Genomic DNA, 25,069 nt, shown 5'->3' with positions numbered 1-25,069 from the left:
TCTTCTTGTCTTCCTACCACGGCTCCGGTGCAGGCATACATTACCTGCGCTGTTGAGGGCAGAGCAAAGTACTGCAGTGCGCAGGCGCCAGGAAAGGTCAGAGGGGCCCGACGCCTGCGCACTGCAGTACTTTGCTCTGCCCTCAACAGCGCAGGTAATGTACGCCTGCACCGGAGCCGTGGTAGGAAGACAAGAAGAGGATGTCATCGTATGAAGATAGGAGGCCCCGGACCGCAGCGGGACCGCCCCTGGGTGAGTATAATATATCCTGTTTTTCTTACCTTTCAGGTTACTTTGGGGGCTTATCTACAGCATTCCAGAATGCTGTAAATAAGCCCCTGATGTCGGTGGCCTTAGCTCATATACGATTTTTGGGGTGACAGATTCCCTTTAAAATCCAAAAATTATGCTTTAGATTTTTGCAACAGATTTCACTCTTTACAAAAGCATAGGATGAAATCTGCTACAAATTTTGTGGTCTTTTTTGCTGCATTTTTCAGGATTCCAAAGTTCAGATTTGCTTTCACCATGCAAGCACAAACAATACAAGGGGGTAGGCTATCAACGCAAGACGTATGTTAAACTATAAAACATTTTTGGAAAAATGGACAATTTGATCAAATTATTTAGGGGAAATGTTTTTTATGTCTGAAAAGATTGTGATAATTCTGAACAAAAATGCTTGATTCATGTATGAAGCCCAGCCATCAACTAAAGTTATATGAGTTCATGACAAAAAATACAATTGGAGATGTAAAAAAAAGCAGGGGGAAGTTCAATTGGTAGGGCAATATCTACTGAGCACACTGGTAGGGCATTATCTACTGAGCACATTGGTAGGGCATTATCTACTGAGCACACTGGCAGGGCATTATTTACTGAGCACATTGGTAGGGCATTATCTACTGAGCATATTGGTAGGGCATTATCTACTGAGCACATTGGTAGGGCATTATCTACTGAGCACATTGGTAGGGCATTATCTACTGAGCACACTGGTAGGGCATTATCTACTGAGCACATTGGTAGGGCATTATCTAATGACCACATTGGTAGGGCATTATCTACTGAGCACATTGGTAGGGAATTATCTACTGAGCACACTGGTAGGGCATTATCTACTGAGCACATTGGCAGGGCATTATTTACTGAGCACATTGCTGGGCATTATCTAATGAGCACATTGTTAGGGCATTATCTACTGAGCACATTGGTAGGGCATTATCTACTGAGGACATTGGTAGGGCATTATCTACTGAGCACATTGGTAGGGCATTATATACTGAGCACATTGGTAGGGCATTATCTACTGAGCACATTGGTAGGGCATTATCTACTGAGCACATTGGTAGGGCATTATCTACTAAGCACATTGGTAGGGCATTATTTACTGAACACATTGGTAGGGCATTAGCTACTGAGCACACTGGTAGGGCATTATCTACTGAGCACATTGGTAGGGCATTATTTACTGAGCACATTGGTAGGGCATTATTTACTCAACACATTGGTAGGGCATTATCTACTGAGCACACTGGTAGGGCACTATCTACTGAGCACATTGGTAGGGCATTATTTACTGAGCACATTGGTAGGGCATTATTTACTCAACACATTGGTAGGGCATTATCTCCTGAGCACACTGGTAGGGCATTATCTACTGAACACATTGGAAGGGCATTATCTACTAAGCACATTGGTAGGGCATTATCTACTGAGCACACTGGTAGGGCATTATCTACTGAGCACATTGGTAGGGCATTATCTACTGAGCACATTGGTAGGGCATTATTTACTGAGCACATTGGTAGGGCATTATTTACTCAACACATTGGTAGGGCATTATCTACTGAGCACACTGGTAGGGCATTATCTACTGAGCACATTGGTAGGGCATTATCTACTGAGCACATTGGTAGGGCATTATTTACTCAACACATTGGTAGGGCATTATCTACTGAGCACACTGGTAGGGCATTATCTACTGAGCACATTGGTAGAGCATTATTTACTGAGCACATTGGTAGGGCATTATTTACTGAGCACATTGGTAGGCATTATCTACTGAGCACATTGGAAGGGCATTATCTACTGAGCACATTGGCAGGGCATTATTTACTGAGCACACTGGTCGGGCATTATCTACTGAGCACATTGGCAGGGCATTATCTACTGAGCACATTGGTAGGCATTATCTACTGAGCACATTGGAAGGGCATTATCTACTGAGCACATTGGCAGGGCATTATTTACTGAGCACACTGGTCGGGCATTATCTACTGAGCACATTGGTAGGGCATTATTTACTGAGCACATTGGTAGGGCATTATCTACTGAGCACATTGGTAGGGCATTATCTACTGAGCACATTGGTAGGGCATTATTTACTGAGCACACTGGTAGAGCATTATCTACTGAGTACATTGGTAGAGCATTATCTACTGAGCACATTGGTAGGGCATTATCTACTGAGCACATTGGTAAGGCATCATTTACTGAACACATTGTTAGGGCATTAGTTACTGAACACATTGGTAGGGCATTATCTACTGAGCACATTGGTAGAGCATTATTTACTGAGCACATTGGTAGGGCATTATTTACTGAACACATTGGTAGGGCATTATCTACTGAGCACACTGGTAGAGCATTATTTACTGAGCACACTGGAAGGGCATTATCTACTGAGCACATTGGTAGGGCATTATCTACTGAGCACACTGGTAGGGCATTATCTACTGAGCACATTGGTAGGGCATTATCTACTCAACACATTGGTAGGGCATTATCAACTGAGCACACTGGTAGGGCATTATCTACTGAGCACATTGGTAGGGCATTATCTACTGAGCACATTGGTAGGGCATTATTTACTGAGCACATTGGTAGAGCATTATTTACTCAACACATTGGTAGGGCATTATCTACTGAGCACACTGGTAGGGCATTATCTACTGAGCACATTGGTAGAGCATTATTTACTGAGCACATTGGTAGGGCATTATTTACTGAACACATTGGTAGGGCTTTATCTACTGAGCACACTGGTAGAGCATTATTTACTGAGCACACTGGAAGGGCATTATCTACTGAGCACATTGGTAGGGCATTATCTACTGAGCACATTGGCAGGGCATTATTTACTGAGGACACTGGTAGGGCATTATCTACTGAGCACATTGGTAGGGCATTATCTACTGAGCACATTGGTAGGGCATTATTTACTGAGCACACTGGTAGGGCATTATCTACTGAGCACATTGGTAGGCATTATCTACTGAGCACATTGGAAGGGCATTATCTACTGATCACATTGGCAGGGCATTATCTACTGACCACATTGGTAGGCATTATCTACTGAGCACATTGGAAGGGCATTATCTACTGAGCACATTGGCAGGGCATTATTTACTGAGCACACTGGTCGGGCATTATCTACTGAGCACATTGGTAGGGCATTATTTACTGAGCACATTGGTAGGCATTATCTACTGAGCACATTGGAAGGGCATTATCTTCTGAGCACATTGGCAGGGCATTATTTACTGAGCACACTGGTCGGGCATTATCTACTGAGCACATTGGTAGGGCATTATTTACTGAGCACATTGGTAGGGCATTATCTACTGAGCACATTGGCAGGGCATTATCTACTGAGCACATTGGTAGGCATTATCTACTGAGCACATTGGAAGGGCATTATCTACTGAGCACATTGGCAGTGCATTATTTACTGAGCACACTGGTCGGGCATTATCTACTGAGCACATTGGTAGGGCATTATTTACTGAGCACATTGGTAGGGCATTATCTACTGAGCACATTGGTAGGGCATTATCTCCTGAGCACATTGGTAGGGCATTATTTACTGAGCATACTGGTAGAGCATTATCTACTGAGCACATTGGTAGAGCATTATCTACTGAGCACATTGGTAGGGCATTATCTACTGAGCACATTGGTAAGGCATCATTTTCTGAACACATTGGTAGGGCATTAGTTACTGAACACATTGGTAGGGCATTATCTACTGAGCACATTGGTAGAGCATTATTTACTGAGCACATTGGTAGGGCATTATTTACTGAACACATTGGTAGGGCATTATCTACTGAGCACACTGGTAGAGCATTATTTACTGAGCACACTGGAAGGGCATTATCTACTGAGCACATTGGTAGGGCATTATCTACTGAGCACATTGGCAGGACATTATTTACTGAGCACACTGGTAGGGCATTATCTACTGAGCACATTGGTAGGGCATTATCTACTGAGCATATTGGTAGGGCATTATTTACTGAGCACACTGGTAGGGCATTATCTACTGAGCACATTGGTAGGGCATTATCTACTGAGCACATTGGTAGGCATTATCTACTGAGCACATTGGAAGGGCATTATCTACTGAGCACATTGGCAGGGCATTATTTACTGAGCACACTGGTCGGGCATTATCTACTGAGCACATTGGTAGGGCATTATTTACTGAGCACATTGGTAGGGCATTATCTACTGAGCACATTGGTAGGGCATTATCTACTGAGCACATTGGTAGAGCATTATTTACTGAGCACATTGGTAGGGCATTATTTACTGAGCACATTGGTTGGGCATTATCTACTGAGCACATTGGTAGGGCATCATTTACTGAACACATTGGTAGGGCATTATTTACTGAACACATTGGTAGGGCATTATTTACTGAGCACATTGGTAGGGCATTATTTACTGAGCACTTTGGTATGGCATTATCTACTGAGCACATTGGTAGGGCATCATTTACTGAACACATTGGTAGGGCATTATCTACTGAGCACACTGGTAGGGCATTATTTACTGAGCATGTTGGTAGGGCATTATCTACTGAGTACACTGGAAGGGCATTATTTACTGAGCACATTGGTTGGGCATTATTTACTGAGCACATTGGTAGGGCATTATCTACTGAGCACATTGGTAGGGCATTATTTACTGAGCACATTGGTAGGGCATTATCTACTGAAGACATTGGTAGGGCATCAGTTACTGAGCACATTGGTAGGGCATTACTTACTGAACACATTGGTAGGGCATTTTTTACTGAGCACATTGGTAGGGCATTATTTACTGAGCACATTGGTAGGGCATTATTTACTGAGCACGTTGGTAGGGCATTATCTACTGAGCACATTGGCAGGGCATTATCTACTGAGCACATTGGTAGGGCATTATTTACTGAGCACACTGGTAGGGCATTATCTACTGAGCACATTGGTAGGTCATTATCTACTGAGCACATTGGTAGGCATTATCTACTGAGCACATTGGAAGGGCATTATCTACTGAGCACATTGGCAGGGCATTATCTACTGAGCACATTGGTAGGCATTATCTACTGAGCACATTGGAAGGGCATTATCTACTGAGCACATTGGCAGGGCATTATTTACTGAGCACACTGGTCGGGCATTATCTACTGAGCACATTGGTAGGGCATTATTTACTGAGCACATTGGTAGGGCATTATCTACTGAGCACATTGGTAGGGCATTATCTACTGAGCACATTGGTAGAGCATTATTTACTGAGCACATTGGTAGGGCATTATTTACTGAGCACATTGGTTGGGCATTATCTACTGAGCACATTGGTAGGGCATCATTTACTGAACACATTGGTAGGGCATTATTTACTGAACACATTGGTAGGGCATTATTTACTGAGCACATTGGTAGGGCATTATTTACTGAGCACTTTGGTATGGCATTATCTACTGAGCACATTGGTAGGGCATCATTTACTGAACACATTGGTAGGGCATTATCTACTGAGCACACTGGTAGGGCATTATTTACTGAGCATGTTGGTAGGGCATTATCTACTGAGTACACTGGAAGGGCATTATTTACTGAGCACATTGGTTGGGCATTATTTACTGAGCACATTGGTAGGGCATTATCTACTGAGCACATTGGTAGGGCATTATTTACTGAGCACATTGGTAGGGCATTATCTACTGAAGACATTGGTAGGACATCAGTTACTGAGCACATTGGTAGGGCATTACTTACTGAACACATTGGTAGGGCATTTTTTACTGAGCACATTGGTAGGGCATTATTTACTGAGCACATTGGTAGGGCATTATTTACTGAGCACGTTGGTAGGGCATTATCTACTGAGCACACTGGTAGGGCATTATTTACTGAGCACATTGTTAGGGTATTATTTACTGAGCACATTGGTAGGGTATTATTTACTGAGCACATTGGTAGGGCATTATTTACTGAGCACATTGGTAGGGTATTATATACTGAGCACATTGGTAGGGTATTATATACTGAGCACATTGGTAGGGCATTATCTACTGAGCACAGTGGTAGGGCATTATCTACTGAGCACATTGGTAGGGCATTATTTACTGAGCACATTGGTAGGGCATTATCTACTGAGCACATTGGTAGGGCATTATCTACTGAGCACATTGGTAGGGCATTATTTACTGAGCACATTGGTAGGGCATTATCTACTGAGCACATTGGTAGGGCATTATTTACTGAGCACATTGGTAGGGTATTATATACTGAGCACATTGGTAGGGTATTATCTACTGAGCACAGTGGTAGGGTATTATCTACTGAGCACAGTGGTAGGGCATTATCTACTGAGCACATTGGTAGGGCATTATCTACTGAGCACATTGGTAGGGCATTATCTACTGAGCACATTGGTAGAGCATTATTTACTGAGCACATTGGTAGGGCATTATTTACTGAGCACATTGGTTGGGCATTATCTACTGAGCACATTGGTAGGGCATCATTTACTGAACACATTGGTAGGGCATTATTTACTGAACACATTGGTAGGGCATTATTTACTGAGCACATTGGTAGGGCATTATTTACTGAGCACTTTGGTATGGCATTATCTACTGAGCACATTGGTAGGGCATCATTTACTGAACACATTGGTAGGGCATTATCTACTGAGCACACTGGTAGGGCATTATTTACTGAGCATGTTGGTAGGGCATTATCTACTGAGTACACTGGAAGGGCATTATTTACTGAGCACATTGGTAGGGCATTATTTACTGAGCACATTGGTAGGGCATTATTTACTGAGCACATTGGTAGGGCATTATCTACTGAAGACATTGGTAGGGCATCAGTTACTGAGCACATTGGTAGGGCATTACTTACTGAACACATTGGTAGGGCATTTTTTACTGAGCACATTGGTAGGGCATTATTTACTGAGCACATTGGTAGGGCATTATTTACTGAGCACGTTGGTAGGGCATTATCTACTGAGCACACTGGTAGGGCATTATTTACTGAGCACATTGTTAGGGTATTATTTACTGAGCACATTGGTAGGGTATTATTTACTGAGCACATTGGTAGGGCATTATTTACTGAGCACATTGGTAGGGTATTATATACTGAGCACATTGGTAGGGTATTATATACTGAGCATATTGGTAGGGTATTATCTACTGAGCACAGTGGTAGGGTATTATCTACTGAGCACAGTGGTAGGGCATTATCTACTGAGCACACTGGTAGGGCATTATTTCCTGAGCACATTATTAGGGCATTATTTACTGAGCACATTATTAGGGCATTATTTACTGAGCACATTTTTAGGGCATTACTTAAGGCCCCGTCACACACAGCGACGCTGCAGCGATACAGACAACGATGCTGATCGCTGCAGCGTCGCTGTTTTGTCGCTGTGTGGTCGCTGGGGAGCTGTCACACAGACAGCTCTCTCCAGCGACCAACGATCAGGGGAACGACTTCGGCATCGTTGAAACTGTCTTCAACGATGCCGAAGTCCCCCTGCAGCACCCGGGTAACCAGGGTAAACATCGGGTTACTAAGCGCAGGGCCGCGCTTAGTAACCCGATGTTTACCCTGGTTACCAAAAAAACCAAACAGTACATACTCACCATCTGTTGCCCGTCAGGTCGCTTGCCGTCTGCTTCCTGCTCTGACTGAGCCGCCGTACAGTGAGAGCAGAGCGCAGCGGTGACGTCACTGCTGTGCTCTCACCTTACGGCGGCAGTCAGAGCAGGAAGCAGACGCCAAGGGACCTGACGGGCAACAGATGGTGAGTATGTAGTGTTTTTTTTTTTTTACATTTACGCTGGTAACCAGGGTAAACATCGGGTTACTAAGCGCGGCCCTGCGCTTAGTAACCCGATGTTTACCCTGGTTACCAGTGAAGACATCGCTGGATCGGTGTCACACACACCGATTCAGCGATGTCAGCGGGACCTCAACGACCAAAAAAAGGTCCAGGCCATTCCGACACGACCAGCGATCTCACAGCAGGGGCCTGATCGCTGGTACGTGTCACACATAGCGAGATCGCTACTGAGGTCGCTGTTGCGTCACAAAACTTGTGACTCAGCAGCGATCTCGCTATGTGAGACGGGGCCTTTACTGAGCACATTGGTAGGGCATTATTTCCTGAGCACACTGGTAGGGTATTATCTACTGAGCACACTGGTAGGGCATTATTTCCTGAGCACATTAGTACGGCATTATTTACTAAGCACATTTGTAGGGCATTATTTACTGAGCACATTTGTAGTGCATTGAACTGGTTGGGCATTGTCTACACAAATTACTAAATTAATTATACTGTACTTATAATCAGTAGAAATAAAATCACAAAACAAAATACATGGGTTTGACATCATGATGTACATGTGTTTTCTTCACCAAAACACTGAAAGAGTTGACATGCAGTTGTAAAAAATGCAGCAGTTGTCCAATTCAAGTAAAAAAACCAATTATATGCAGATTTCTGAAATCTCGCAGCTTTTGCTGGTACTGCAAAAACCAGCTTTTAATGTGCATAAAAATGCAGGAAAAAAGCAACTTGTGAACATAGCCTAACAATGCTCTATAGTGCAACCTTAATTACGTATAAATGCATATGACTAATTATTTCCGCTAAGTAAACCACTGATAAAAAAAAATATTTTTTATATAAAAAATAGATTATTAAAGTGATCTAACCACCATTAAAATGAGCATGGTGCTGGTAGCCTACTGTATCAGCAGTTTCTAATTTCTGTCATACATATAAAATGAATGCGTTCTTCATCTAATTTCCATGTCCTCATTTTGTCTGCGAAGATTGATGCTCACATCTATTGTCTGTGCTCTTATTTATAATTGCTTCAACTTGCTGGGATGTTTCTCAATTGTGAGTCAAAACAGCAAACCATGTTGGAACTGAAATAATGAACTAGGCCAAAGTCAAGCAATTCTGCTGTATGTCAATAGTTACTGTGCCATTTGCATATCCTGCAAATCTACAATTTACACATTGCAGGTTGTGATGAGTCTATTTTTTCTGACGTTTAGTAGATTTACAAAACCATGCCACAACTGGAAGAGAACAAAAGAATTCTATATACGTGACAAGCTCTGCATAAATAGCTTCACTTTCTCCCTATACATTTGATGATTGACAAGAGGATGTGAAAATAGCAAAGGGCAAAGAGCAACTTTCCCATTGACCTTCCGAATTAATGAATCTCATGAGAGGTCATCAAAAGAGTGTGAATTTAACAATGTCACAAAGCTAAGGTAGGTTCAACTGTGATTGAATGGATGACAATGACCTCAAAGTCTTGAAGGGAATCGGTCACCAGGTTTTGCCACTTAACTTAAGAGCATAATAGATACCCTGAATACAGTAATGTGTCATTCACTAGGCTGTTTATTGTAGTTTTTACAAAATCACTGTTTTATCAGCAGGAGATTATCGGGGACTAGTAAATTTGCTGCCATATAGTCCAATCACAGCCTTCTGCCTATGCACAGTGCACACAGAAAACTGCCCATCAGCGGTGTGGGTGGAGTTATACAAAGCTCAGTACTCAAGGCAACTGGTAGATCTGCAGCAGCATGGTGGCTCAGTGGTTAGCAGTATAGCCTTGCAGCACTGGAATCCTGGATTCAACTCCAACCAAAGACAACATCTGAAAGCAGTTTGTATGTTCTCCCCGTGTTTGCGAGGGCTTCCACAAAGTTTAATAAAAACTGCAACACCCAGAAAAGTAAGTGATATGTCACTGGAATCAGGGTCTCTGCCCCTACATCATGTTGCTCTCAGATGGGGGCGCAAAAACCTGGTGAAAGATTCATTTTTAGCCTACATACACAATACTATAATGTCAGACAAACCTGCCGATATCAACAAGTTTGGTCAACAGTCTAATGAGAATGGAAGCCCCAGACAACTGATAGTCGGGGTAAATATCTATTTGGCATTTCCCATTTTTGTATTGTCTTCTCTGAAATAATATGTCTGGCAATGGTTCACTAATTGAGGGCACAGGTGCACTCAACCGAACAAATGCTCCTACATATGGGAAAGCTGGACGAGATGGCTGACGGTCGAACAGCCATCTAATATGTACAGTGGCGTTTATTTCCCCAAATTAAACATCATCATCATTACTATTATAGTTGGTAAAGGGTTTCCAAAATATAGGAAACACTTACAATGAAAGTATAGCTCTTCATCTCCTTCTTGGTCAGCCTTGCTATAGCCACAATGCCTGTGAAATATACAATTACAAAAAAACAAAACAATTTTATATACATTTTCTTATGCTTCAGTATATAAAGTACAGACATATAAAGCAATACAATATTTTATTGGTCATTTTTTTTTTGCAAAAGTGACAGCCTTATTGTTACTGAATTAAACTATCTTATTGATAGAACATGAAAGTTTATTGCTAGTTTTTGCAAAAACTATTAAAACATGTCAATTAGTATCTAGCTAACATCACTAATGAAAACTGCAATTTTTCAATAGATTCAACCTAATCATCTTTTGAGCAATCCATATCAGTGATTAAAACGGCAATCAAGGGCAACAGTGAATGTGATGGTCAGAGCCCAAACCGATCTGCAGCTTTTAGACCCAGGGACCGTAAAACCTCTCACAATTATGTCACCTCGAAGTGACACTTCCTGAAAAACAGCTTAAAGGAAAAGCCAAGTATTGAAAAAATAAAAAAGTATAATGTAAAATTTATTAGAGATTAAGGGGGTCTTCCGATCTGGATCCTTTCTTTTGTAACAATAGAGTAAGCCATAAGTGTCTGACTGATACAGGTCCCATGTGTCTTGAAAATGGCTCCTTGGCATGCGCTTTTAGGATTAAGAGATATCCATGAATGTATAATACTCTCCATTCATTTCTATGGAAGCTCGGACAATTGGAAGGACCTGCATCTACAGTATAAGACAAGTGTATGACGTATACTAGCAATATGCCAAAAATGTCATAAATGTCCAAAGAGGGGACAATCCCCTCAAAAACAAACAGTAATAGTATCAGAAACTGTTCACTGTAACTGGATTCGGCAAAAATATAGAAAGAAAAAAACACAATTTTTTTTGCCCCAGAGTTTATCTATTCTTTCATGGCATACACCAATCATGATAAATGATGTTATACATTTTGCTTACAGATTTCACAATAACAAGTACGTGTACATTACGTTATGTTTTGTGACATACTTTATAATATATTGTATAAAGCAGCATTTTTTATATTTGTTTTAATTTATTTTTTTATAATGTCATAAAGCATTTTTTTTTACTGTAAAGACCTGGGTTATATCTATATTGCGGTAACTTAACCTTAGAACAAATAGACAATTTTTCGGAACTTAGTATGTTTAATCAACAGAACTTATGACCAGACAGCCCTGATGTCCTACAATGGACTCGGGACTGTATACCCTTATCGCATGACAAGGAATCTTTTCAACTCAAAATAAGGGGAGAGTTCCACAGTCTCTTCCTTTCAATGCCTTGAGGAGCAATGATAACAACATTCAAAGGCTCTGATGGCAGAAGACAGAGGTTTCGCTAATCTCCACTAGTTCAGCATTGCTGCCAATGTGCATTAATGCAGTCACCACGCTACCGGTCAAATGGGCACACACAATCAAAATGATGCGGCAACTACCTGCTGCTCAAAATGAGCATTTTTTTTATTGGCCCTGAAATAAGTCCTGCATTTTGTTTCCCAAAATATACACAATTATTACCTTCTTCCGATGATAAAACCAAAGACCATGAAGACCAAAATAATAGTGCCTGCCACGGCAACAACAGCAATTATGATGACAGGATTCTGCTCACTGGATACGGCAGTTGCTGTAAGAAGACATACAGTATAATCAAAGCACAAACTAACATAAAAGACACCAATATATAATCACTATTGCTTTCATGCTGCAAACTATTTATTAGCACAATGGCTTTGAATTGTCTTCATCAACATGCAAGGCTTTGATACTCACACAATAGAATACATTTATACAACGACTCATTAGCAATTACAAAAAAAAACAGACATTTCTAGAGTATATTTTTGCTGAGAGAAAAGTAAAAACTTTACCAGTAGCTTCTTCCAAGGTAGTGACATCGAGCCTGGGACTGTACATTCCATAACCGGCGGCAGTGAAAGCTCGAATCTGAAACACGTAAACTGTTCCAGGTCGAAGATTATTGACTGAAACAGATGTTAATTTGGTTTTCAGTGTAGAATATGTGCGTTCCTTTTGATCCTACAAAAAGATAAAACAAAGTATACTGTTAATGTGCTTGAAATACATCTAAAAAGCACTAGACACCTGAAATGTGTAGTAGTAACTAGATCAGGTAAGTCCTTCATGGTACCAAAAGTGCACTTGTTGATTAGGGTTGAGATGTAACAGACGGGACAACAGTACGGCGATGAGATCAAGGTTTCTGTCCAAAGAAATACTATAGTTTCTATCTTTCCTAAGAATCTAATTTGGTTAATTGGTACGATAAGTCATATAAGTAGTGGATTTCAAGCTCCTGAGATGTGATCTGATCAAGGACATTGGACAATGTTTCTTTGCCTTTGATTTATTATAATTTTCCATTGGATTCACAGCAGGACATCATTTAGAGAAGCCGCGTCCAACACAGTTTTTCTTTATTTTGGAAACAACAATGGATTGATGGTTACTAGAGGCTTTGAGGGTGAAGGTGGCATGATTGTGAAAAATGAAGAGGCTTGAGTAAAAATGACTCAAGGAGGAAACAGGGTTGTGATATTGAGGTAATTGTGATGAATTTCATTGTGATGGACACAGCGGGTGCCAAAGAAACCAGAGGGTTCTACAAGAACATGTAATGAGTAGCTCTATCTTAACAGATTTCACTAGATGGCAGGCAGCATGCTGGGAGTGAAGCCAGGCCTTGGAACAAATTATATGGCTTATGAGGTAGGAGAAGAAGTATTCTGAGAAGTTTGTGTTCGAGAGCTGATTTCTGGAGGAGAAATATGATGGGATCAGGCTTAACAGAAGACGGGGGATATTCCATTAATCAGAGTGGTTGAAGAGACTAGGTAGGATGAAATTTAATTTAAAGTAAATAGAATAGATAAGAAGAAATGGATGGAACAAGACAGGTAAGTTGGAGGAAGGAGATTAATACAGAGATACGTCTAATAACGAGAACTTGGGATAGCACTATAGTAATAGCTTTTATGCCCGAGTACATCATTAAATGTTAAAATTAAGCCACTGCTAATTAGAAACTAAGGAGACTACAGACGATGCAGTGGTGGAATATAGAGTACTGTAGTACTGATGCGCTAATAACTCCTTCATGGATATAAGAACACAATAGCTAATGATAATGCAATAGCTAATGAGCAAACACAGCAATCGTAAGGAAGAGGGGAAGTTTATTCTGCTCATTCAGTTAATTGTTTGGGGGTAGGTGGCAGAAGTTCAACAATACTATTTGGCCCCTGCTTTACTGTAAGTACCTGGATTATATCAAAGGTAAAATACATGATCATTTTGAGGCCCCTATCCCTCAGGGCACCTACTGATTTCTAGTACATTACATTCACTGTATCTAGCTTGGCAGCATAAGAATACAACTATGATAGCAAGTATAGACATTACTATGCTACTGCAGGTTTATAAAACCACAGTTGAAATATTTATCATGAGCCAAGCAAGTCTCACAAATGTATCATGCACATATTTCAAAATTATTATAGTTTGCACATAGCTTTAGATCATAAAGCCACATTGGTAATGTCCATGAAAACTTCATTTTAGTAATTATATACCATAAGGAGTGAATATTATCAATACACTATTTAAAGATTGATTCTATACACATGGAAAATCCTATGGTCAAAGTTAGGAGAGCCATAAGCCAGCGATACTCATTTTCTCTGGTAGAAACACATGTCCAAGGAAGGTATTACGAATGTGCTACCAGACATGGTGCTGCTTATCTCATGAAAGCACAAAGATTGGGCATGTTGAAATCAAACCTTCCTGACCCTCGTGCCTTTAAGGAGTTGAACTGGCACTATACAGATTAAACCATTAGCCGATCTACCAATATTTATATAGTGTGTATGAGAGGAAAAACTAGAGTCACAGTTACACAGCGGGAACAGGCAACTTGACGATGGTCCACTACTTCTTTAAATCCCACATACGCATTTCAGTTTTTGAAACCATTGTGTGTCAGTTAGAACAAGCAATCTTTAGTTGATAGCCCCCCAAAAGCACAGACTAGATGGGCCAATATTGTACATTTTCTGCCAATGATGAAGCCAGTCTTGATCAACAGCCAAAAAAGCCCAACGAGCCTGAGCGTTGTATTGAATATCTATGAACATTGCTTGTCAAGGTTGAAATCAGCCATTTCATTTGAGTTTTGTCCAATGTGCATAAGCTCCCCTATAAGGTTAAAGAGTTAAGTAAACTTGTGTATTTTTCTTATATTTGTTTTAGGTCTTCTAATTCTCAGCAGATCAGTGGGGATCCGGGTACTGATCATTGCTCAACCTTGGAAGGGCACAGCTCAGGAGACTAGAGCACAGAGTCTTTGAGTGCACATACACAGCGGAGTATAGATACAGTAGAAAATCAAAGGCTCTCCACTCCATCCGTACTCTGCTGTGTATGAGCTTTCAGGTGTAGTAGCAAAGTAAAGCAGTAGTTAAATAAAAAATAACCTTTAATTCAATCCATTAAAAAAGCCCTCAGGCTCATAATAAGGGAGAAATTCATAATAAGGGAGGATATGACTACTGTCGGAATGAAACCCGGAAGAATGAGGCTGTGAATGGGCACGCAGAGGGCCTCCTCACATACACGGGCATCGGCATTCCACTACATGCTGTGAAGTAAAGAACGCACATCTCGGGTGAGATCGTTCCTGTTATTAAGTAGTAATTGCTATTGGTCTGTTTTCTGGCCTGCCTGTAAAGCTCATGATGAATGCAGGCTATTGAAAGTAGAATGGTCACGGTCTGAGCTCCCATGAGAAAAGCTGTATGGTTGTTCACCATTCTAGAGTTTTTGTAGCGCTTGTTGGAGCGTTTTTGCAGTATTTGCACATTGTGGGTTATCTTTTTTTGGTATTTATTTTTTGTTTTTTGAGCCTAAGGGCTTTTTTAATGGATTGAATTAAAGGTTATTTTTTATTTAACTACTGTTCTACCTTGCTACTACACTTGTTAAACTGATTGGTGGTACCAGATTATTAGGTATGAGCTTTCAGGTAGGAGCTGTGTACTTGTGCCTCCTGAATGGCGCACTGTTAACAGATCTTTTGAGTAATCGGTGGCTGTCTTAGAATATTATACAAAACAATACTTGCTCTTTAAAACTAATAAACTAATAAATAATAAATAAGTGTAAAAAAAATCATTTATATTGTTCCTGTTTGCTATGCTAATGAGGGCTTTGACTAGTCAACGGGGAGTTAGTTTCCCCAGACTAGTCAGCCCTCTTTCCAAGTTATCACGCCCCTGTAAATCATTGTGTCATTGTGCCAGCTGAGTCTTGTTCCTGCTAAGTATGGTTGTTCTTTGGCTCCTCCGTGGACAGGAGCCATCCTCTGCACCTCTGGCCATGCGCATTGGGCCTCTGAAGGCAGGGAGCGTACACCTGGCTACGAAGGCGCAGTGATGCTGCTAGTATGAGCAGCATGCATGTGAGAAATTTGCAGGAGCTGGTGATGACATTGGCTCCTGCAAATTATGATATTAAGCCCACAGGGGCATAATAACATGGAAAGCGGGCAGACTAGTCTGGGGACACTAACGCCCCATTGACTAGACAAAGCACTAATCAGCATAGCAAAATGGGAACTTATAAATGCTTTTTTTTAAACCTTGTTTTCACTGAATAGAATTACAAAGTGGTGAGTGGTGGTTAGGCTGGGAATTTAAACCTTCCTAGGTTGGTTGGAGGGTATGGGGGACCGGACAGGTTCCCTTTAACATGACCATATTTTAAACTTGTTTATTTTTTTCAAATTAAATTATTTCTATTTTTTTTTGGATTTCATCTCCTAACATTGGATTTGTGCTTCGTGTCAATGGCAGCATAATTCTCCATATGCAGCAGCCTCAGACCCTGCAGGGTGTCATTTGGGCGAGAACTGCATTGGACATTTTCCATTCACAAACAGAATAGAGAGATGTTAAAAAAAAAAAAAAAAAAAATCAAAATGAAAAGCATGTGAAAAACTTGTATACACGTTCATTATAAGATGATTACGTTTTATTAATATTGACCCAGGAAACCTATTTAAGAAAGGAATGGGTAAATATCTTCTCTGTGCACGGGGAAATGGCTGGATTAAAAGCAGAGCCCATGATTTGAAACACATTTGAAAATTGGATTCGGAAACATAAGCCAAAACAGAATCACAAAAGCAATGTATAACATGTAGTAGACATTTACTAAACTGATTTTGTTTATTATGGTTGTATTGCAAATTATGAACATTAGCAATTTCCTGTGTTAACAGCTCTTACTTTCTCATAATACTTGATTTCATATTCGGTGATGACTCCATTGGGATGTTCGGGTTCCTGCCAGGATAGATCGACAGCACGCTGCAACACTCTGTCCTTCATTACCCCACTTACTTGAGATGGAGCTAGAGAAAAGCAAGATGATAAAAATAAGCACATTTGCTATCATCCATCACATAAAACCCTACTTTTGATCAGTCTCTCACAGTGTGACTTTAATTATTTCATTAGACTAAAATAAAGCACCTTTTTCATAAAGTACAATAAAATGCAGATACTAATGAATATTCAAACAAGGCCTTACTATGCTCATAAACTATAATCGAAATGTAAATTAAAGTGCAAACAGCAGAAGACAGCATTGTTGGAGTTAGCGCAAACAGGAATTGATGGGATTATACTAACAATTAAGCAAATGAATTCTAATTAAGCCAAAAATCGCAGGCTTTCAGATTAATCTCTAGTGATACATTGACAGACCAAATATTTATTATACATGAAAATAGCACAACAAAACAACAGAATCAAACATTTTATGGCCATTTGGAGTATTAGATTTATTGGAGTATGCCAGTTATCTGGGAACAACGTCGTTGAATCACTATATATAGCGGTTAACCTTATAGCGAAACCCAAGATAAAATAATACCAACTTCTACATACATAGGCTGCCGGTGATATAAATGTCTAAATACTGTCTCTATACATATAACTAAAAAGAAATGACCTAGTCACAAATGGCGCTTCCAAAATAACATACTACCTACAAATAACTGAAGCACATGCCAAGTTACTACATCCCACCAGAAGAAGCTAACGCGAAACGCACGTCGGGGCGCTCCCTGCTAACCAGGTCATGTATACCCCTTGAATTTAGCTGATTTGCCTCCTCCCTCATGTCTAGCTGACTATCACAAACCTTCAGTAGCATGCCTGCACTTTAACCACTGCACCTTAGTTATCCTTATTTGATTGCTGCCATATTTAGTAGCTTGGTTTTGCACCTCACAATATGGTTTTGTCTCTGCAAGTATTCTAAAGCATGTTTTGCACGAATATTGAACATTATTTAGCACTATGTACTTTAATGTTATTGATTGTTTTTGGATATAGAGATAGCAAGCGATCTTTATATGTAGACAATTTGGCTGTGAGGAGCCACAAAGGTTCTTACATAGAGCCATAAGCTATATGGGCATCTAAATAGAGCTGTATGGAAAACTCTTTTCCTTATTTATGTGTCTATGCTTTATGAATGTTATACTGAATACCAAATTTGACTGACATATGAGTCCAAAAGCACTGTTTGCAAAGAGAAATACGTTGAATTATATAACAATGATTAACATTTAAGAAAGCTTTGCTCCATATATAAGGTAGCCCTTTTTGAGGAACCTTAGAGAGAAAAAATTATTTATATGCTCTGGATATTTATCCATTTTTTGAATATACTTATGGCATGGGTATAGTAATTCCTGTGTTCCCAGGTCCATATGTGTGTATTTATCCACTGAATCTTTTTAAACAGTTGTGTGTTAATATTTGATAATTTTTTTTTTGAATTTTTACTAGGCATGTGCTTCAGTAATTTGTAGGTAGTATACTGTCTCTATACAGTTTGATATGTATGGACTAATTAGAATCTGTTTTCCACCATCTGACCTTGTTAGGATTTTTATAAATTTATTTTGAAATCCAAGTTACATTTTATAGGAACCGAGTGACTGCAGACTTATCGGGTTGGGATGGACAACCCCTTTAAACTCATTGAAAATCTTGTACGAATATCTTTGGTATAAACAAATGTCTCATCAGAAAACATGGTACGCAAAATATACTACATATTTAACAGCATTGTCTCGAGACAGTGCTTCAGGAGCACACCGCTTCTGTGCCTCCAGGTTTCTAACTTTCCGGGGGGTAGTAGTAAGTGCAATTCTCATTATTGATGATTTGGACGTTTTGTGGCATTGTCTGAACTGTATGTTCTCCAATTGTGGAAGCAGAATGAGTCAGCCAGCTTCACACTTTCTGGCAAAGAGCTTGTAAGCGCTGTGCTCATTGCTTAGTAAACTGGCCACCACTGATTAACTGCAGATGCGGCTGGTAACCTTGGCAACAAAAATTACATAATATAATTAAAAATCCATTGTTCTTGAGAACAGAGTTCATTTTTTTAATAACGTTGTCAAGGAAAACAGCCAGAGATCACGGAGATCCTACCGCTGTCATCAATTTGTCAAGGAGAACACCAGAGAAAACACGCAGATCCCACTGCTGTCAACAATTTGCCAGGTATAAAAGCAATATGTTCACAGTGAGCATCTAGTATATACACATCCAATTCCAAAGCATGGAATATACATATAAATATAAATATATACACCCTGGTACGGTCAGTGCCAGCTCCACAACAACAAAAGGAACTAGCTTCCATTAGCAATCATTTATACAGGCTAATTGGACACCAGTTACAGATAGCATATTCCTTCATGGGTACAGTTTATAGAGCAAGAAGAATGGAGCTAATACATTTTATATATTTAATACGAAAAAGTAGGCAGTGTTTATAAACATATACAAAGATGTTACAAAATGGGCAAACAGCATAAACAAAGACATAAAATAAAAAGAATAAACAAGAGAAATGTACTAAACCTGAGGGTTGGCTCCGGCATTTATGAAGGGGAGCTCTTCGGGGGAGAGGGATTTAACTACTAACTCTGATCATAATTTGGTATTTGCTTTCATTAACAGAACTCAAGCCCACATACCTCCCCTTTGGTGGCTCCTACCAAGGCTGGTCGGGGATGTGGCTATTCTTTTTAGAAAGTTGGGATCCCCAACTTTTACACCCCCAGAGATCCCAGGCAGGAGATTTTACTGTCCTGTTTCCTATCACAATTTTATCTATCCATAGAGAGGAAACATGGCATACATATCATCATCTATCTGCCCGATATTAATTTGAAAGGTGCTGTTGCTATCGCCCAGTGACGTATGACAATGCATCACGTTCGCCACTTCCTCACAACTCCGGAAATATGTCTTACATAACCGCAGGACCCTTGATGTTCACAAAAAAACCTCAATATTCATAACTAGAATGGAAACAGAGCAGCTTAATGTTGCTTGCCTGTCAGTTCTGATCACGCTGCGGCCAAGACTATAAATCTGTCACCTCCCCCAATTCCTCTGCAACGGAGGATAAAGGCGAGAGGTTAACTCTACTGGCCATAAATCTGTCATATCCAAGAATTCCTATGTCAGCCATCACTTGTCTGCAAGCCAATCCTCTTTAATTACCTGTTCACATCAGGGGAGTCCCCTTGCACAGAGGCAATCTAAAAGTCACAGCCTTGCTTGAATACTCACTATCAAATACTATATGAAATGGCTTACAGATTGTACAATTATCTCTATCACAAACATACCACAGCTCCTGGCCAGTGGAGGACGCAAAAGAGAGTATACAGGCAGGACAGCTTTGGTTCGTAGCTGATGCATTTTGTGAGGTAAAACTTTTCCCTCACAGAAAGAGTCAATTGTGACCCCATGCTGCTCTGCCTGTATACCCTTTTGCTTTCCCCCCTGCCGAGGAGCTGTGGTATGATCAGACCATGTTCCAGCATGGTCAGACACAGCCATTACACAGTACACATTTACACAACATTTATAAGATTATCTCAGCACAGGAACATTTAACATATCCAATTGTGAGACTAATTATTATTATGAAATATATTAATTAAAATGTATGTAGTTTGTTGGAAAACCCCTTTAAGTAGATGAAGTTTAAAAAAAAAAAACACCCAGAAATAAATATATAGCAGTAGAAATATCTACTAAGCGCAAGCAAAGATTCACATTTAATTTTATTAGACATAGATTAGATAAGAACATAAGACATCTGTGACTAAATAACATATTGGGTCAGAAGATTTGGCGGCAGTGTTTATTTAAGTAATATGTGATTTATCAGGGCATTTATATAGGGTCAGCTGATGCAAGACCAGGGGAAACATATCACATATCGAAGCAGGGTGCCAACCTCCGCAGTCAGGCAGGGTATTATTATTATTTTACAAGGAGAAGTGGCATAAAGTAATTGAGAAGGGGTTGTCCAAATAGTGAATAACCCTTTTAAAAAGATTGTGGAGTGAAAAAGTAAAAACAAAAAAAAAAATATAAAAATAATAAGTCCATAGATATTTTTCTTCTATAGCTCAATTTGCACAAGTTATATAGTAGAGATAAGGATTAGATTTAGGACATTTGTCAATAGATTTGTCAATAGATTTCGTAATACAACATATTATTAAAGGGAATCTATCAGCAGATTTTAGCTATGTAATCTGAGAACAGCATGATGTAGGAGCAGAGGCCCTAATTCCAGTGATGTATCACTTACTGTGGTTGGCAGCTTCCTGTGAATACTGTACATTGTCAGCAGGCTGCCAATCAGTGTTGGGGGCAGGGTTACACAGCTTCGCCTGACTGGCCAGCATGTGAGACCTAGTCAGGCAGTGATAATCTCCTGCTGACAACAACACAGCCGAATAAGTAACCCACCCTTGGAATCAGGCTCTCTTGCACTATATTATGCTGATCACAGATTAAATAGCAAACACCCGCTGATGGATTCCCTTTAAGTAGATCTGAGACCTGTACATTCTTTCAAAATCCATGTCAGATTGGCTATATAATAATATCTTAAATGTTTTTTTTCCTCATATTGTTTAAATGGCCTCCTTAATAACAGGATTGCATCGATATTCTGATATTATTTTTCAAAGTAAGTACACCAGCCTTATTAAGTTTAACGCCTTTCTGACCTCGGACGGGATAGTACGTCCGAGGTCAGAAGCCCCTCTTTGATGCGGGCTCCGGCGGTGAGCCCGCATCAAAGCTGGGACATGTCAGCTGTTTTGAACAACTGACATGTGCCCGTAATAGGTGCAGGCAGAATCGCGATCTGCCCGCGCCTATTAATTAGTTAAATGCCGCTGTCAAACGCAGACAGCGGCATTTAACTACCTCTTCCGGCCGGGCACCCGGAAATGATTGCATCGCCGACCCCCGTCACATGATCGGAGGTCGGCGATGCTTCAGAATAGTAACCATAGAGGTCCTTGAGACCTCTATGGTTACTGATCCCCGGCAGCTGTGAGCGCCACCCCGTGGTCGGCGCTTATAGCACACCTGCAATTCTGCTACATAGCAGCGAACATCAGATCGCTGCTATGTAGCAGAGCCAGGGTGGATAAAAATCAATGTTTTTTTAAAAAAATCAAAAAAATCGGATTTTTTTGATTTAAATCGGATTTTTTTGATTTAAATCGGATTTTTTTCAATAAACTGCTTTTTGAGGAAAATATTTTACCATCCAAAGGTTCTTCCATCATGAGATAAAGCTGAGTTGTTTAACTCAGTAGAATAAAGGCTGTATATGTGTAACATTCACAATGCCATGCTCTTCCAGAGGTTTCTGTAGGATGCTGACTATCCAACAAGTTTGGGCATGTCAACTGAATGGAAAAAGAAACTAAACCAAAAGTGAAACCAAGCTAGAAGTGTGGAATTAAAGGGGCAGTATGAACAAAATGTGGAGGCTATTAATAGTTTATACAATTAAGACATGCTGCTTTTAAACACCTACCTATTGCCATATAGTAAAACAAAAAAGATTTTTACTTACTTTGGGGTCCCCCCCTCACCCTGGCGTTAGATCGTTGCCCCTAGTTTCGTCCGTGTAACTATGGGCGCACATGCGCACTGCTCTCACTTCTCATTTTAATCGTGATTTATATTAAAAAAAACCTTTTGATTTAAATCAGTGATTTAAATCATGATTAAAATCATGATTTAAATCGATCCGATTTAAATAGAAAAAAATCTTTTGATTTAAATCGTGATTTAAATCATGATTTAAATCGGCGTGATTTAAATCAATCCACCCTGAGCAGAGCTGATCGTGCTGTGCCTGCTTCTAGCCTCCCATGGAGGCTATTGAAGCATGGCAAAAGTAAAAAAAAAGTAAAAAAAAATGTGAAAAAAACAAAAAAATATAAAAGTTTAAATCACCCCCTTTTCGCCCCAATCAAAATTTATCAATTACAAAAAAATCAAAACTACACATATTTGTTATCGCCGCGATCAGAATCGCCCGATCTATCAATAAAAAAAAGCATTAACCTGATCACTAAATGGCGTTTAGAAAAAAAAATTTGAAACGCCAGAATTACGTTTTTTTTGGTCGCCGCGACATTGCATTAAAGTGCAATAACGGGCGATCAAAAGAACATATCTGCACAGAAATGGTATCATTAAAAACGCCAGCTCGGCACGCAAAAAATAAGCCCTCAACCGACTGCAGATCATGAAAAATGGAGACGCTACGGGTATCGGAAAATGGCGCAAATTTTTTTTTTTTTTTTAGCAAAGTTTGGAATTTTTTTTCACCACTTAGATAAAAAATAACCTAGTCATGTTAGGTGTCTATGAACTTGTACTGACCTGGAGAATCATAAAGGCAGGTCAGTTTTAGCATTTAGTGAACCTAGCAAAAAAGCCAAACAAAACACTAGTGTGGGACTGCACTTTTTTTGCAATTTCACTGCACTTGGAATTTTTTTCCTGTTTTCCAGTACACGACATGCTAAAACCAATGATGTCATTCAAAAGTACAACTCGTCCCGCAAAAAATAAGCCCTCACATGTCCAAATTGATGGAAAAATAAAAAAGTTATGGCTCTGGGAAGGAGGGGAGTGAAAAACGAACACGGAAAAACGGAAAATCCCAAGATCATGAAGGGGTTAAGAGATCACTGTAATCATGTAAGCAGTTTGCATTGTAAAAACTGATGACAGATCCCCTTTAAGATAAAACGAGAAAAGAAATAAGGTGTAATTTATATTATCATTTTCATGCTCTAAATGACTCGCACTAAAGACACTTTTCCAAGAGAAGAAAGCCACCCTGAGGTGTACTTTTTAACTTCATTCCTCATTATTCCATGTTGCATTGATTATCTAGGTATCTGCCTAAATAGGACATCACGCTGCCAGCAGGTTTATGCACTATTCATGAAATCATCCATCAGCGTGAGCACAGCCTATTTCCAAATATTTTGGGCACGTCCTCTCCTATTAAAACGTGTGTACAGGGAATGGAAATCATCTTGAAATTATTAATGGCAACCAAAATTGCTTGCAATTTGCGGCCCTCGGATTTTATCTCATCTCATCTTTTCTTGTTTCTTCAGTGACCTTATTTTACAATGATTCTACTATTGCTCATCTCTGGTAATCGAGTGAAAAAATCAATGCATTTACCCAGGGACGCCACTTGACTCCAGGTCATAAGAAACAGACAAGCCATGCATGTTTAATTTAAATTCTTGTCCTCCTGTATTCTCCTACTTGTAGCCATTTCTCAGGCAGCAGTTATAGGCAAAAGTGAGAGGTGCGAATTACAGATTCATCCCTGTGTCTCAAAATCTTCCATTAAGTGTTGCCTCCTTTTTTTCTTCAGCATGTACATCAAAATCCAATAAAGCTCAATTGCACTGCCAGGAGCAGGACGGAAAAAAAGCACAGCTCTGAACGCGGCGGCTTTGGCACAACTGTACAGGGAAAATTCCAGATTTGTGAATTACAACATGATCCCCTTTTCCTTTGAAGCTTAATAGTTCATATATTCCTCCTCTTCTACTTCAGAGATTGACTGCATGCTACAAAGTGTACTTTAGAAATAACTGCAAAACCTTGTAGTCATAAATTTCATTTACCGATACGTGTAGGAGAGGGGGTATGGCCGTTTGTCTTACCAAACACTAACGTCTTAAAATTTTCAGATTCGGAAACCCAAGTGTAAAAACAATTTTATGCAGAGCAGTCAGATTAGAAATACCAGTTTATGGTTTAGAGAGACTAGGCAACAAGAATGCCTTCACGGTTTTGGTTGACCTGTCCTTCGCATAGGCCATCAATATTAGAATGGTGCCATGATGATCAGCTTTTACAATCTTCCTCATTGTTTAGATTGTGTTTTATGCAACTCTGTATGGCAAAATGCAGTATATTTAGTGATAGCCATGTTTGGTATCCCAATGCCAAGGTGTGTGCCGTACAAACTAACGTAAAAGCCGATAGAAACAATAAAATTCTTGTAGTTCTATCACAAGCAGTACTGCTAAAA

General features: G+C 39.9%; 1 protein-coding gene across 4 annotated transcripts in view; it reads right to left on the bottom strand.

The window, feature by feature from the left end:
* EPHA7 (EPH receptor A7) overlaps window positions 1-25,069 on the bottom strand; it is a 292,750-nt gene that overhangs the window by 45,454 nt on the left and 222,227 nt on the right. For all 4 annotated transcript variants that reach the window (XM_077289713.1, XM_077289714.1, XM_077289711.1 and 1 more), the window contains exons 6-9: window positions 16,870-16,994; window positions 12,433-12,601; window positions 12,080-12,188; window positions 10,515-10,570 (exon numbers count right to left, since the gene is read on the bottom strand). In XM_077289713.1, the coding sequence (XP_077145828.1) occupies window positions 10,515-10,570; window positions 12,080-12,188; window positions 12,433-12,601; window positions 16,870-16,994 (459 nt within the window). The remainder of the gene's footprint in view (window positions 1-10,514; window positions 10,571-12,079; window positions 12,189-12,432; window positions 12,602-16,869; window positions 16,995-25,069) is intronic.

The sequence above is a fragment of the Ranitomeya variabilis genome, chromosome 2 (genome assembly GCF_051348905.1).
Source record: "Ranitomeya variabilis isolate aRanVar5 chromosome 2, aRanVar5.hap1, whole genome shotgun sequence".
Classification (NCBI taxonomy): Eukaryota; Metazoa; Chordata; class Amphibia; order Anura; family Dendrobatidae; genus Ranitomeya; species Ranitomeya variabilis.
Note: the sequence above shows the minus strand (reverse complement) of the source record. Positions and strands in the feature narration are given on the sequence as shown.